The 13,242-nt window shown below is 58.5% G+C and overlaps 1 protein-coding gene across 2 annotated transcripts; it reads right to left on the reverse strand.

The window, feature by feature from the left end:
- Nucleotides 1–7,218: 7,218 nt before the first annotated feature.
- On the reverse strand, nt 7,219–11,637 carry KRTCAP2 (keratinocyte associated protein 2). 2 transcript variants are annotated; one of them, XM_029054758.2, is made up of 5 exons: nt 11,531–11,637; nt 10,252–10,406; nt 8,843–8,906; nt 7,543–7,609; nt 7,219–7,444 (listed from the first exon to the last, which is right to left on the reverse strand). In XM_029054758.2, the coding sequence occupies exons 1-5, from the start codon at nt 11,532–11,534 to the stop codon at nt 7,324–7,326; spliced, it is 411 nt and encodes a 136-aa protein (XP_028910591.1). In that variant the 5' UTR covers nt 11,535–11,637; the 3' UTR covers nt 7,219–7,323. The 2 variants fall into 2 exon arrangements, with proteins under 2 accessions (XP_028910591.1, XP_039766878.1); XM_039910944.1 differs by lacking the exon at nt 10,252–10,406 and having other exon boundaries at nt 8,843–9,004; nt 11,531–11,633.
- Nucleotides 11,638–13,242: the final 1,605 nt, after the last annotated feature.

Genomic DNA, 13,242 nt, shown 5'->3' on the forward strand with positions numbered 1-13,242 from the left:
CTTCGCACCCGCCGCCTTATTTCCTCCCCAGCTCCAGGGAACCGAGGGCCCGGGCGGTGGGAACAGGACAGGCCGCTCGCTTCTCACCGGGGACTGTCGAGGGCCGGAAAGAGCCGGGGCCGGTGCCAGGGGCCGGCGCCACCTCCCAGACCAGCTCTCCTCTCTCCACGCCCCTGGTTTCTGGGGGCTTTGTTTTGAGGTTGTTGTTGTTCTGGTGTTTGTCGAGCGCTTACGATGCGCCAGGGACTGTTTTCAGCGCCGGGGCAGATGCGGAGTCATCAGGTTGGACACGGTCCCTGTCCCACTTGGGGCTCACACTCTTCATCCCCATTTTACAGATGAGGAAACTGAGGCGCAGAGAAGTGACTTACCCAAGGTCCCACAGCAGACAGGTGGCAGGGTCGGGATTAAAAGCCAAGTCCTTCTAAATAATAAGAATAGTTGTGATGTTTAAGTGGTTACTCTGTGCCAGGCCCTGTTCTAAGCGCCGGGGTAAACATAGGATAATCGGGTGGGACGCAGTCCCTGTCCCCCGTGGGGCTCACGGCCTTAATCCCCATTTTGCAGACGAGGAAACTGAGGCACAGAGGAGAGAAGTGACTTACCCAAGGTCCCACAGCAGTCAGGTGGCAGGGTCGGGATTAAAAGCCAAGTCCTTCTAAGTAATAAGAATAGTTGTGATGTTCGTTTAAGCGGTTACTCTGTGCCGGGCCCTGTTCTAAGCGCCGGGGTAGATATAGGATAATCGGGTTGGACGCAGTCCCTGTCCCACATCCATTCATTCAATCGTATTTATTGAGCGCTTACTGCGTGCAAAGCGCTGTACTGAGCACTTGAGAGAGTACAATACAACAATAAACAGACTCATTCCCTGCCCACAGCGAGCTTACAGTCTTTCATGCGGCTCAGTCTTCATCCCCATTGTGCAGCTGAGGTCGCTGAGGCCCAGAGAAGTGAAGCGACTTGTCCGAGGTCACCCAGCAGACGCGTGGCAGAGCCGGGATTAGAACCAGGCCCTTCTGACCCCCAGGTCCGGCCTCTCTCCATTAGGTCATTCATTCAATAGTATTTATTGAGCGCTTACTCTGTGCAGAGCACCGCTCTGGGAATGTACAGGTCGCATTGGAGGTCACGCTGAGACCCCCGTCCTCGACGGTGCCCGACCCTCACCCCCCTTCGTCACCATCCCCGACCCCAAGGCCGGGCAGAGGGAGGAGGGTACGACCCAGCTCCCACCCCCCACCGCCGGTCACTTTATTTACTCCGGTTTCCGGTGGCGGAGGCGTCCGAGCGGGCTGTGAGCGGGAAGGAGAGGAAACAGCTGGTTTCCCATCCGGCCATTGTGGAGGTCGTCTCTCGGGGGAGGAGGGGGCGTCCCCGGGCTCCCCGCCGCCACGCTGGAGCAGTAGGCCAGGGGTGACCGGGCCTCCCGCGCCGCCCCGCCGCTGACCCGGCTCTCCCCGCCTCCCTGTAATGACCCCTCTCGGGGCGGTAATGAGGGGGTTGGGGTCCGGGGGCGGTCAGCGGCCTGGCGACAGTCGCGCTGCCCCTGGGCGGGCGGGGAGCGAGAGCTTGGCGCCGACGGCCTCGGAGCCCGGGGGCCCGCGTGCCCGGCCGGCTCCCCCGCCCCCGCCCGCGAGCCCCGCGGCCTTGGCGTGGCCTAGAGCCCGGGCCTGGGAGTCAGAAGGTTACAGATTCTAATCCCAGCTCGTCCCTGTGATCCTGGGCAAGTCATTTTACTTCTCTGGGCCTCAGTTGCCTCACCTGGAAAATGGGGATGAAGGCCGTGGGCCCCAGGGCGGACAGGGCCTTGTGTCCAACCCCATTTGCTTGTGCTCCTCCCCCAGAGCCTAGCAAATAGTAAGCGCTTAACAAATGCCACAATTATCATTACTCTCCCAGGTGCTTAGTAATAATAATAATAATAATAATGTTGGTATTTGTTAAGCGCTTACTATGTGCCGAGCACTGTTCTAAGCGCTGGGGTAGATACAGGGTCATCAGGTTGTCCCACGTGAGGCTCACAGTTAATCCCCATTTTACAGATGAGGTCACTGAGGCACAGAGAAGTTAAGTGACTTGCTCACAGTCACACAGCTGACAAGTGGCAGAGCCGGGATTCGAACTCATGACCTCTGACTCCCAAGCCCGGGCTCTTTCCACTGAGCCACGCTGCTTCTCTCAGTACTCTGCACACGGTAAGTGCTCAATAAAGAGGTCATGGTTTCGACTCCCGGCTCGGCCCCTTGTCAGCTGTGTGACTGTGGGCAAGTCACTTCACTTCTCTGTGCCTCAGTTCCCTCATCTGTAAAACGGGGATGAAGACTGTGAGCCTCACGTGGGACAACCTCATTCCTCTGGATCTACCCCAGCGCTTAGAACAGTGCTCTGCACGTAGTAAGCGCTTAACAAATACCAGCATTATTAATAAATGAGTGAATGACTGAATGAATAGATGGCATGGTCACCAAGTCCACGCCCCCCTGCCCCCCCCCAGGACCCCCGGAGGTCTCTGTGGGCAGGGAATGTGTCCGTTTATTGTTGTGTTGTGCTCTCCCAAGTGCTCAGTACGGTACTCTGCACGTAGTCAGTCCTCAAATGATTAAATGAATAATAATAATAATGATTGTATCTGTTAAGCACTTACTATGTGCCAAGCACTGGTCTAAGCACTAGGGTAGATACGTGGTAATCGGGTTGTCCCCTCTGGGGCTCCCAGTCTTCATTTTCCAGATGAGGTCACTGGGGACAGAGAAGTGAAGTGACTTGCCCAAAGTCACATAGCTGACCAGTGGCGGATCTGGGATTAGAACCCACAACCTCTGACCCCCAAGCCCGGGCTCTTTCCACCAAGCCACGCTGCTTCTCCAGCCACGTGTCCTCCCCCAAGGGCTTAGCACAGTGCTCTGCGCCCGGAAAGCGCTCAATAAATAGGATTGGATGAATGAATGGGACGGACACTGGGTCCCTGCCCTCCCCGGGACCCTTGGAGGTGTTTGCGGGCAGGGAATGCGACTGTTTATTGTTGTTCTGTCCTCGCCCAAGCGCTTAGTACAGTGCTCTGCACACAGGAAGCGCTCAGTAAATAGGACTGATTGAATGAAAGGGGCTGTGCGGGTGGCGCCCCCTGGTGGCGCCCAGCGCAAGCGCAGGAGGGCCCCACAGCTCCGCACCGCCCCCTGCCGGCCGCATCCGACTCCTGCAGGCTCCCATCCCCCTGATGCCCCTGGCGGGGGAGAGGAGGGGGTTTATTTATTATTATAATAATAATAATAATAACAATAATAATGATAATGTTGGTATTTGTTAAGCGCTTCCTATGTGCAGAGCACTGTTCTAAGCGCTGGGTAGATCCAGGGTCATCAGGTTGTCCCACATGAGGCTCACAGTCCTCATCCCCATTTTACAAATAAGGTAACTGAGGCACAGAGAAGTGAAGTGACTTGCCCAAAGTCACACAGCTGATAAATGGCAGAGCCGGGATTCGAACCCATGACCTCTGACTCCCAAGCCCGGGCTCTTTCCACTGAGCCCCGCCGCCTCTCTTAATGACGACGATGATGGCATTTAAGCGCTTACTATGTGCCAAGCGCTGTACTAAGCTGCTAACCATCATGGTGTTTGTTAAGCGCTTACTATGTGCCAAGCCCTGCTCTAAGCGCTGGGGTAGGTACAGGGTCATCGGGTGGTCCCCCGTGGGGCTCCCAATCTCCATCCCCATTTGACAGATGAGGAAACTGAGGCCCCGAGAAGGGAAGTGACTTCCCCAAGGTCACCCAGCAGACCAGGGACGGAGCAGGGAATAGAACCCACAACCTCTGACTGCCAAGCCCGGGCTCTTGCCGCTAGGCCCTGCGCGTTTTTATGTCTTTCAGTCAGTCGATCGAATAATAATAATAATGAATATGGTACTTGTGAAGCGCTAACTGTGTGCCAAGCGCTGTTCTAAGCGCTGGGGCAGATCCAGGTTAATCAGGTTGGACACGTCCCCTGTCCCACACTGGGCTCACACTCTCAATCCCCATTTTTTTTTTTTACAGATGAGGCAACTGAGGCACAGATAATCAAAGTGTCTTGCCCAAGGTCACACAGCAGACACCCGGCGGAGGCAGGATTTGAACCCACGACCTTCTGACTCCCAGGCCCGTGGATGTATTTCTTCATTCAGTCGTATTGATTGAGCACTTACTGTGTGCAAAACACTGGACTCAGCGATCGGGAGAGGACAACCCAATAATAAAGAGACACATTCCCTGCTTGCGTGCAGAACACTGTACTAAGCGCTTGGGAGAGGACGGCAGGATAATAAACAGACACGTTCCCGGCCCGGAACGAACTTCAAGTCTAGAGAAGCAGCGTGGTTGAGTGGAAAGAGCCCGGGCTTGGGAGTCAGAGGTCCTGGGTTCTAATCCCGCTCCGCCCCGTGTCAGCTGTGTGACCTTGGGCAAGTCACTTAACTTCTCTGTCCCTCGGTTCCCTCACCTGTAAATGGGGATGAAGACTGTGAGCCCCACGTGGGACAATCTGATCACCTTGTATCCACCCCAGCGCTTAGAACAGTGCTTGGCACGGAGTAAGCGTTTAACAAATACCAACATTATTATTATTACTATTATTAGAGGGATTTGTATCTGTTGAACCCGAACTGCTCTGTACTAGATGCAAGATAATGAGGTTGGACACGGTCCGTGTCCCCCAAGGGGCTCACACTCGTAATCCATCAAAACTGTGGGCAGGAAATCGCTCTTATATTGTTATATTATACTCTCCCAAGCGCTTATCAGTCAATCAGTCGTATTTATTGAGCGCTTACTGTGTGCAGAGCACTGTAATAACCTTAGTCCACACCCACCCTATTCCAACCGCTCACTCCCTCGTCTGAGTCCCCACTTGTTCTTCCTCCTGGGTAATTCGCTGATATTTACTGAGCGCTTGCCATGTGCTGAGCGCTGTACTAAGCGCTTGGGAGAGGAGATACAACAATAACCCGACACGCTCCCTGCCCACGAGGCGCTGGCAGTCTAATGTCTTTCCGAGATTCCTCCTCCACCCGTCTGGATGTACGCTGAGCGCAGGGACTGCGTCTCCGAGCCATACTGTGTTCCCCCAGGGGTTCAGTCCAGGCCCTGAGTTCTAATCCTGCCTCCGCCGCTTGTCCGCTGGGGGATCTTGGGCAAATCATTTGACTTCTCTGTGCCTCAGTTCCCTCATCTGTAAAATGGGGATTAAGAGCGTGAGCCCTGTGTGGGACAGGGACCGTGTCCAATCTGATAAGCTTGGATCTACCCCAGCGCTTAGTACAGTGCCTGGCACATCCACTATCCATCAGTGGTATTTAATGACGATAATGTTGATATCTGTTAAGCGCTTACTATGTGCCGAGCACTGTTCTAAGCGCTGGGGTAGATAGAGGGGAATCAGGTTGTCCCACGTGAGGCTCACAGTTAATCCCCATTTTACAGATGAGGTCACTGAGGCACAGAGAAGTGAAGTGATTTACTGAGTGCTTACTGTGTGCAGAGCACTGTGCTGGAGAGGCGGCGTGGCTCAGTGGAAAGAGCCCGGGCTTGGGCGTCAGAGGACGTGGTTTCTAATCCCGGCTCCGCCGCCGGTCAGCTGTGTGACCTTGGGCAAGTCACTTCACTTCCTCTGTGCCTCAGTTCCCTCATCTGTCAAATGGGGATGAAGACCGGGAGCCCCACGCGGGACAACCTGATTATCCTGTACCTACCCCGGCGCTGCTAAGTGCAGCGCGTGGCACGGAGTAAGCGCTTCATGAGTACCAGAACTACGATTGATTCCCGTGGGGGACCGCGTCTGACCCGACTAGGCCGTATCCACGCCCAGCGCTCAGTACAGTGCTTGGCACCGAGAGAGCACTTTGCAGATCCCTCACCTCACCGCTCCCCTCCTCCAGCCCGGCCCGCACGCGTCGCTCCCCTAATGCCAACCCTCTCAGCGGGCCTCCGTCTCCTCTATGTCGCCGCCGGCCCCTCGCCCACGTCCCGCCTCTGGCCTGGACGCCCGCCCTCCCCGCTTCAAAGCCTTACCGGAGGCCCACCACCTCCAGGAGGCCTTCCCTGACTGCGCCCTCCTCTCCTCTTCTCCCGCTCCCTTCGGCGTCGCCCTGACTCGCTCCCTTTCCTCGTCCCTCCTCCCCGCCCCGCTCCCCTTATGATAATAATAACGTTGGTATTCGTTAAGCGCTTACTATGTGCAGAGCACTGTCCTCAGCGCTGGGGGAGATACAGGGTCATCAGGTGGTCCCACGTGAGGCTCACAATTAATCTCCATTTTCCAGATGAGGTCACCGAGGCCCAGAGAAGTGAAGCGACTCGCCCACGGTCACCCAGCTGACAAGGGGCAGAGCCGGGATTCGAACCCAGGACCTCTGACTGCCAAGCCCGGGCTCTTGCCACTGAGCCACGCTGCTATAGCCCTCCTTTATTTATTTCTACAACGGTTTCCCTCCCTCTAGACTCTCACCTCGTTGTGAGCGGGGAACGTGTCTGCTCACTGTTGTACTAACCTCTCCCAAGCGCTCAGTCCAGTGCTCGGCACACGAGAAGCGCTCACTAAATACGAGGGAATGAATGAATGAACGACGTGGGACAGGCACTCTGTCCAATCCGATTAGCATCTAGCTAACCACGGCGCTCAGTACAGTGCCTGGCACATATAGAGTGCTTAACAGCGAAGCAGCGTCTCTCAGAGAAACCGTGTGGCTCAGCGGAAAGAGCCCGGGTTGGGGAGTCAGAGGTCATGGGTTCGAATCCCCACTCCGTGGGCAGGTCACTTCCCTTCTCGGTGCCTCAGTTCCCTCATCTGTAAAATGGGAATGAGGACTGTGAGCCTCACGTGGGACCACCTGATGACCCTGTATCTCCCCAGGGCTCAGAACAGTGCTCTGCGCAGAGTAAGCGCTTAACAGATACCAACGTTATTATTATTATTAAAATGGGGATTAACTGTGAGCCTCACGTAGGACAACCCGATTCCCCCGTTATCTCCCCCAGCGCTCAGAACAGTGCTCTGCACATACTAAGCGCTTAACAGATACCAACATTATTATTATTAAAATGGGGATTAAATGTGACCCTCACGTAGGACAACCCGATTCCCCCGTTATCTCCCCCAGCGCTCAGAACAGCGCTCTGCACAGAGTAAGCGCTTAACAAATACCGACATCATTCTCAACAAAGGCCACTGACAAACACGTTCGTTCGTTCGATCGTATTTACTGAGCGCCCACTGGGTGCAACGAGGCGTCGGCAGACGGGGTCACGAAGGCGGTCGGGCTTTATCTGGGGGCCGGCCGGGTGGTCAGTTCCGCTTCTTGCCCTTGCCCGTGGCCTTGACGGGGGCCGGCGGGGGCGCGGACACCTGGTAGAGCGTCGAGGAGATCTTGTTGATGTAGTAGAGGCTGACCATGGAGAAGATGAAGCTGCAGACGGGGAGGGGGGCGAAGGGGAGAAACGTGGGGCGTCCGGACGCCCGGCTCCCCCCCAGCCCCGGCCCGTCCCCCAGGGTCCCGGGACTCACCAGGTGGTGACGCAGACACGGTGGATGAGGCCCGAAGCGAAGAGAGCCAGCAGGAGGCAGGTGACGACTGACGGGGTGAGCGGGGGTGGACCGGCCGGCGGGCGGAGGGACGGGAAGTCCGGAATCACCCAGGTTGGGGGGGAGAAATCATGATCACGGTCTTCGCTGGGCACTGTACTAAGCGCCGGGGCAAAAGGGGTCGGACACGGTCCCCGTCCCGCGGGACAGGCTTCACCCCCCACCCCCCACCCCCGATTATAGATGAGGTCACCGAAGCCGGGGGCAACCAAGTGACCTATCCAAGGTCACACGGCGGAGCCGGGATGAGAACCCGGGTCCTTCGGACTCCCGGGTCCGGGCTCTAGGCCACGCTAAGAGGGTCGTTTCTTGGGGGGCCGGGGGGGGTCAGAAGGCGTTCTTGTCTGTCTCCCCGGAATTAGACAGTGAGCCCGTCAAAGGGCAGAGACTGTAATAATAATAATGCTGGTATTCGTTAAGCGCTTACTCTGTGCCGAGCACTGTTCTAAGCGCTGGGGGAGACACGGGAATCAGGTTGTCCCACGTGGGGCTCAGGGTCTTAACCCCCGTTTTACAGATGAGGTCACTGAGGCACCGAGAAGTGAAGTGACTCGCCCAAAGTCACACAGCTGACGAGTGGCCGAGCCCGGGCTCCTTCCACTGAGCCACGCCGCTTCTCTGCTGCCGCCCCCCGTCCCCCCGCCCGGCGACCCCGGACTGTCTCTATCTGTGGCCGATTCGTCCATTCCACGCGCTTAGTACAGTGCTCTGCACATAGTGAGCGCTCACTAAATACTATTGAACGAATGAACGGGGGGGGGCTCCCTGGAGGTGGCGGGGCCGGATTCGGGTCAGAGGGCCTGGCATCCTCATCCCGCGTGGCTCAGTGGAAAGAGCACGGGCTTTGGAGTCAGGGCCCATGAGTTCGAATCCCAGCTCTGCCACTTGTCGGCTGTGTGACCGTGGGCGAGTCACTTCACTTCTCCGTGCCTCAGTTCCCTCATCTGTAAAATGGGGATTAAGACTGTGAGCCCCACGTGGGACCGCCTGATTCCCCTCTGTCCACCCCAGCGCTTAGAACGGTGCTCGGCACATAGTAAGCGCTTAACAAATACCAACATTATTATTATCCCGGCTCGGCCGCTCTCCTGCTGGGCGGTGGGTCAATGGTATTTATTGAGCGCTCGCTGCGGGCCCCCGGGCCATTTGCTCGACCTCTCTGGTTTCCCAAGGGGCCCCCGTCCCCCCGCCCGGCGACCCCGGACCCTTGACGGTTACTCACTCTCAGGAAATATCTTGGCCTGGAAGCCTTTGCCGAAAACCAGATTCTCCAGGTTGTTGAAGGCCTGGGGACGGGGGTTAAAGAAGCCAGCGGCCGGCCCTGGGCACCCCCTCGTCTCTACCCGTTGCCGAATCGTCCGTTCCGAGCGCTTAGCCCAGTGCTCTGCACACAGTAAGCGCTCAGTAAATACTATTGAACGCTCTGCCCCCTCCGACCTGTGCCACCCCACCCGTCCCACGTCCCCTCTAGTCTTCTGCACAGAGACCCTTGGGGCCCACATCCTCCAGGAAGCCTTCCTTTCGCCCATTCGACTATATTTACTGAGCGCTTACTATGTGCAGAGCACTGTACTGAGCCCTTGGGAGAGGACATTATTAAGAATAATAATAATAATGGCATTTGTTAAGCGCTTACTATGTGTGAAGCACCGTTTTAAGCGCTGGGGAGGATACAGGGTGATCAGGGTGTCCCACGTGGGGCTCCCAGTCTTCATCCCCATTTACAGATGAGGAAACTGAGGCACAGAGAAGCGAAGCGACCCGCCCACACGCGTAATAATGGCATCGGTCAAGCGCTTACCCTGTGCCAAGCCCTGTCCTAAGCGCTGGGATAGCTACAAGGTAGTCAGGTGGTCCCACGTGGGGCTCAGAGTCTTAATCCCCATTTTCCAGATGAGGGAACCGAGGCACCGTACTAAGCAGTTAGGAAAGGAAAGAGTGACAATCCCTGCGCACAACGAGCTGGCAGTCCCGTTCCACTCCCCTAGGCCTTCCTGCCCGAACGAGGAATCGCCCCCATCGCCCCCGGGGCCCGTCTCCCATCACTCCTTTATTCCCAGCGCGGCCCCCCCCCGCCCCCCCCGGACCCGGGAGTCCGAGGTCGCGGGTTCCGATCCCGCCTCCGCCACTCGTCCGCTGTGTGACCCCGGACAAGTCACTTCCCTGTGCCACCTGTAAAGTGGGGATTGAGACCGTGAGCCCCACGGGGGACGACCTGATGACCCCGGATCTACCCCAGTGCTCGGCACATAGTAAGCGCTCAACCAACGCCATCAACACCGACTGGACTTATTGAGCGCGGCGTGGCTCAGCGGAGAGAGCGCGGGCTTGGGAGGCGGAGGTCACGGGTTCTAATCCCGGCTCCGCCGCTAGTCAGCTGTGTGACCTCGGGCGAGTCACTTGCTTCTCTGTGCCTCAGTTACCTCCTCTGTCAAATGGGGATTAAAAAAACCGTGCGCCCCACGTGGGACGACCTGATCACCTTGTATCCCCCCCCCCCAGCGCTTAGAACAGTGCTTTGCACGGAGTAAGCGCTTCACAAATATCACAATTTTTATCCCGAGTCCCTCCGGGTCCAGGACTCCCGGGTCGCCCCCCACCCAGCCTTCCCCCGGGGCCGTGGCAGGATACGGTGAGGGAGAAGACGAAGAGGCCGGAGCCCAGCAGGCCTCCCTGGACGGTCAGCCACTCGGTGGAGCCCAGGTGGCGGCTAAACACCTGCATCCCGGCGAACAGCAGCAGGGACAGGAGCAAGGACAGCGCCAGGGAGGTGCCTGTGCTCACCGCTGCGGAGAGGGGCGGGAAACAACACCATCGTCATCATCACGGTACGCGTCAGGCGCCTACTACGCGTCGAGCGCTCTTCTCGGGGCCGGGGTCGACCTCGGGACCTCCTAATCCCGGCTGGGCCGCCTGTCTGCGCGGTCACCCTGGGCAGGTCACTTGGGTCCCCTGGGCCTCAAGACCGTGAGCTCGCCGTGGAGGGGGGGGTGTGACTTGCTGACTGGCCTCTCCCCAGCGCTCAGTACGTAGTAAGCGCTCACTAAATACGACTCAATGAACCTCGGTTGTAAAACGAGGGTTGAGACCGGGAGCCCCAGCTGGGACTGGGTCCAACCCCACTTGCTGGTAAGAAGAATAATAATTATGGGGTGCGTTGAGCCCGCGCTATGTGCCAGGGACTGTGCTAAGCGCTAGGGGGGAAACAAGCAAGTCGGATGGGACGCAGTCCCTGTCCCCCCGTGGGGCTCCCGGTCTCCGTCCTCGCTTTCCAGATGAGGCCACTGAGGCCCGGAGAAGTCGAGTGCTTTGCCCAAGGTCCCGCAGTGGACGAGGCGGGATTAGAACCCGTGACCTTCTGACTCCCGGGCCCCGCCCACTACCATCGCAGCGCTTAGTACAGTGCCTGGCACCTAGTAAGCGCTTAACAGACACCAGCATTATTGGAGGGGGGGAGGATGTCTCTTCCCTCCCAGGCCCCCCCCCCCCCACGCCTCCCCAACCCAATCCAGCTCCCCCCCACCCCACATAACCCCTCTTGTGGTTCCCTCATTCATTTAATCGTATTTACTGAGCGCTCCTAGGTGCAGAGCACTGGACTGAGCGCTTGGAATGGACAATCCGGGCAACAGGAAGTCCCCCCTTGCCAGCATCCCCTCCCCCCATCTGAAGATTTCCCCCTTCCATCCCTCCCAGGACCCCCTCCCCCCCCCAAGACTCCCCTCCCCCCCCAAGACTCCCCTCCCCCCAGCCCCCCAATCCAACCCAGTGCCCCCCTCCCCCACCACCCCGTGTCCCCAGGCCTGGGACACGTCAGCTCTGCAGGGGCGCCCCTCCCTCCCCCCCCCCGGGCCCGGTGCCCCCCTCCCCCCGCCCCTCCCCCCGCCGCGCGCCCCTCCCCCGCCCTGACCCATGGCGCTCCGGCTCCGACAGCGACAGCGACAACGACAGCGACAGCGAGCTGAGCGCCCCGCCACCAAGAGGCGGGAACACCCTTCTGCGCAGGCGCAAGGGCAGCTACCGGGCCCCCGCAGCGACCCCTGCCGGCGGAGAGGAGGCGGCGCAGTCGGACGCCCCGCCCCTTGTTCTCGGGGCTCCGCAGCGACCCCTGACGGCGGAGAGGAAGAGGCGCAGTCGGACGCCCCGCCCCTTGTTCTCGGGGCTCCGCAGCGACCCCCGACGGCGGAGAGGAAGAGGCGCAGTCGGACGCCCCGCCCCTTACTCTCGAGGCTCCGCAGCGACCCCCGCCGGCGGAGAGGAGGCGGCGCAGTCGGACGCTCCGCCCCTTGTTCTCGAGGCTCCGCAGCGACCCCCGCCGGCGGAGAGGAGGCGGCGCAGCCGGACGTCTCGAGGCTCCGCAGCGACCCCCGCCGGCGGAGAGGAAGAGGCGCAGTCGGACGCTCCGCCCCTGTTCTCGAAGCTCCACAGCGACTCCTGCCGGCAGAGAGGAGGCGGCGCAGCCGGACCCTCCGCCCCTCGTTCTCGAGGCTCCGCAGCGACCCCCGCCGGCGGAGAGGAGGAGGCGACGCAGCCGGACCCTCGAGGCTCCGCAGCGGCCCCTGTCGGCGAATAGGTGGCAACGCAGCCGGACCCTCCGCCCTTTGCTCTCGAGGCTCCGCAGCGACCCCCGCCGGCGGAGAGGAGGCGGCGCAGTCTGACGCTCCGCCCCCACCGGCTCCCGCTTCCCCACAGCGGCCCCTGCCGGCGGAGAGGAGGAGGCGCAGCGGGGCGCTCGGCCCGGGCCCCAGAGGAATCATCACCATCATCATCATCATCATCACGGCATTTCTTAAGCGCTTAATAATAATAATGTTGGTATTTGTTAAGCTCTTACTATGTGCAGAGCACTGTTCTAAGCGCTGGGGGAGATACAGGGTCATCAGTTTGTCCCACTTGGGGCTCACAGTTAATCCCCATTTGACAGATGAGGTAACTGAGGCCCAGAGAAGTGACTTGCCCACAGTCACACAGCTGACAAGTGGTAGAGCCGGGATCCGAACCCATGACCTCTGACTCCCAAGCCGGGCTCTTTCCACTGAGCCACGCTGCTTCTCAGCAGCCTTTTATTGCCATTGTTCTCGTCTGTCCGTCTCCCCCGATTAGACCGTAAGCCCGGCAAACAGCAGGGACTGTCTCTTACCTGTGGCCGACTTGTTCATTCCAAGCGCTTAGTACAGTGCTCTGCACATAGTAAGCGCTCAATAAATACTATTGAATGAATGAATGAATGAATGAATATGTGCCAGGCACTGTACTAAGCGATGGCAGTGGATACAAAAAGCAGCGTGGCTTAGTGGAAAGAGCCCGGGCTTGGGAGTCAGAGGGCGTGGTTTCTAATCTCGCCTAGTCCACTTCTCTGTACCTCAGTTCCCTCATCCGGAAAATGGGGATTAAGACTGTGAGGCCCACGTGGGACGACCTGATGACCCTGTATCTACCTCAGCGCTTAGAACGGTGCTGGGCACATAGTAAGTGCTTAACAAATACCATCATTATTATTATTACTATTACAAGCAAATCGGGTTGGGCACGGTTCCTGTTGCACGTGGGGCTCAATCCCCATTTTACAGATGATGGAATTGAGGTCCAGAGAAGTGACTTGCCTAAGGTCACACAGCAGAC

Source organism: Ornithorhynchus anatinus, chromosome X5 (assembly GCF_004115215.2).
Source record: "Ornithorhynchus anatinus isolate Pmale09 chromosome X5, mOrnAna1.pri.v4, whole genome shotgun sequence".
Lineage (NCBI taxonomy): Eukaryota > Metazoa > Chordata > Mammalia > Monotremata > Ornithorhynchidae > Ornithorhynchus > Ornithorhynchus anatinus.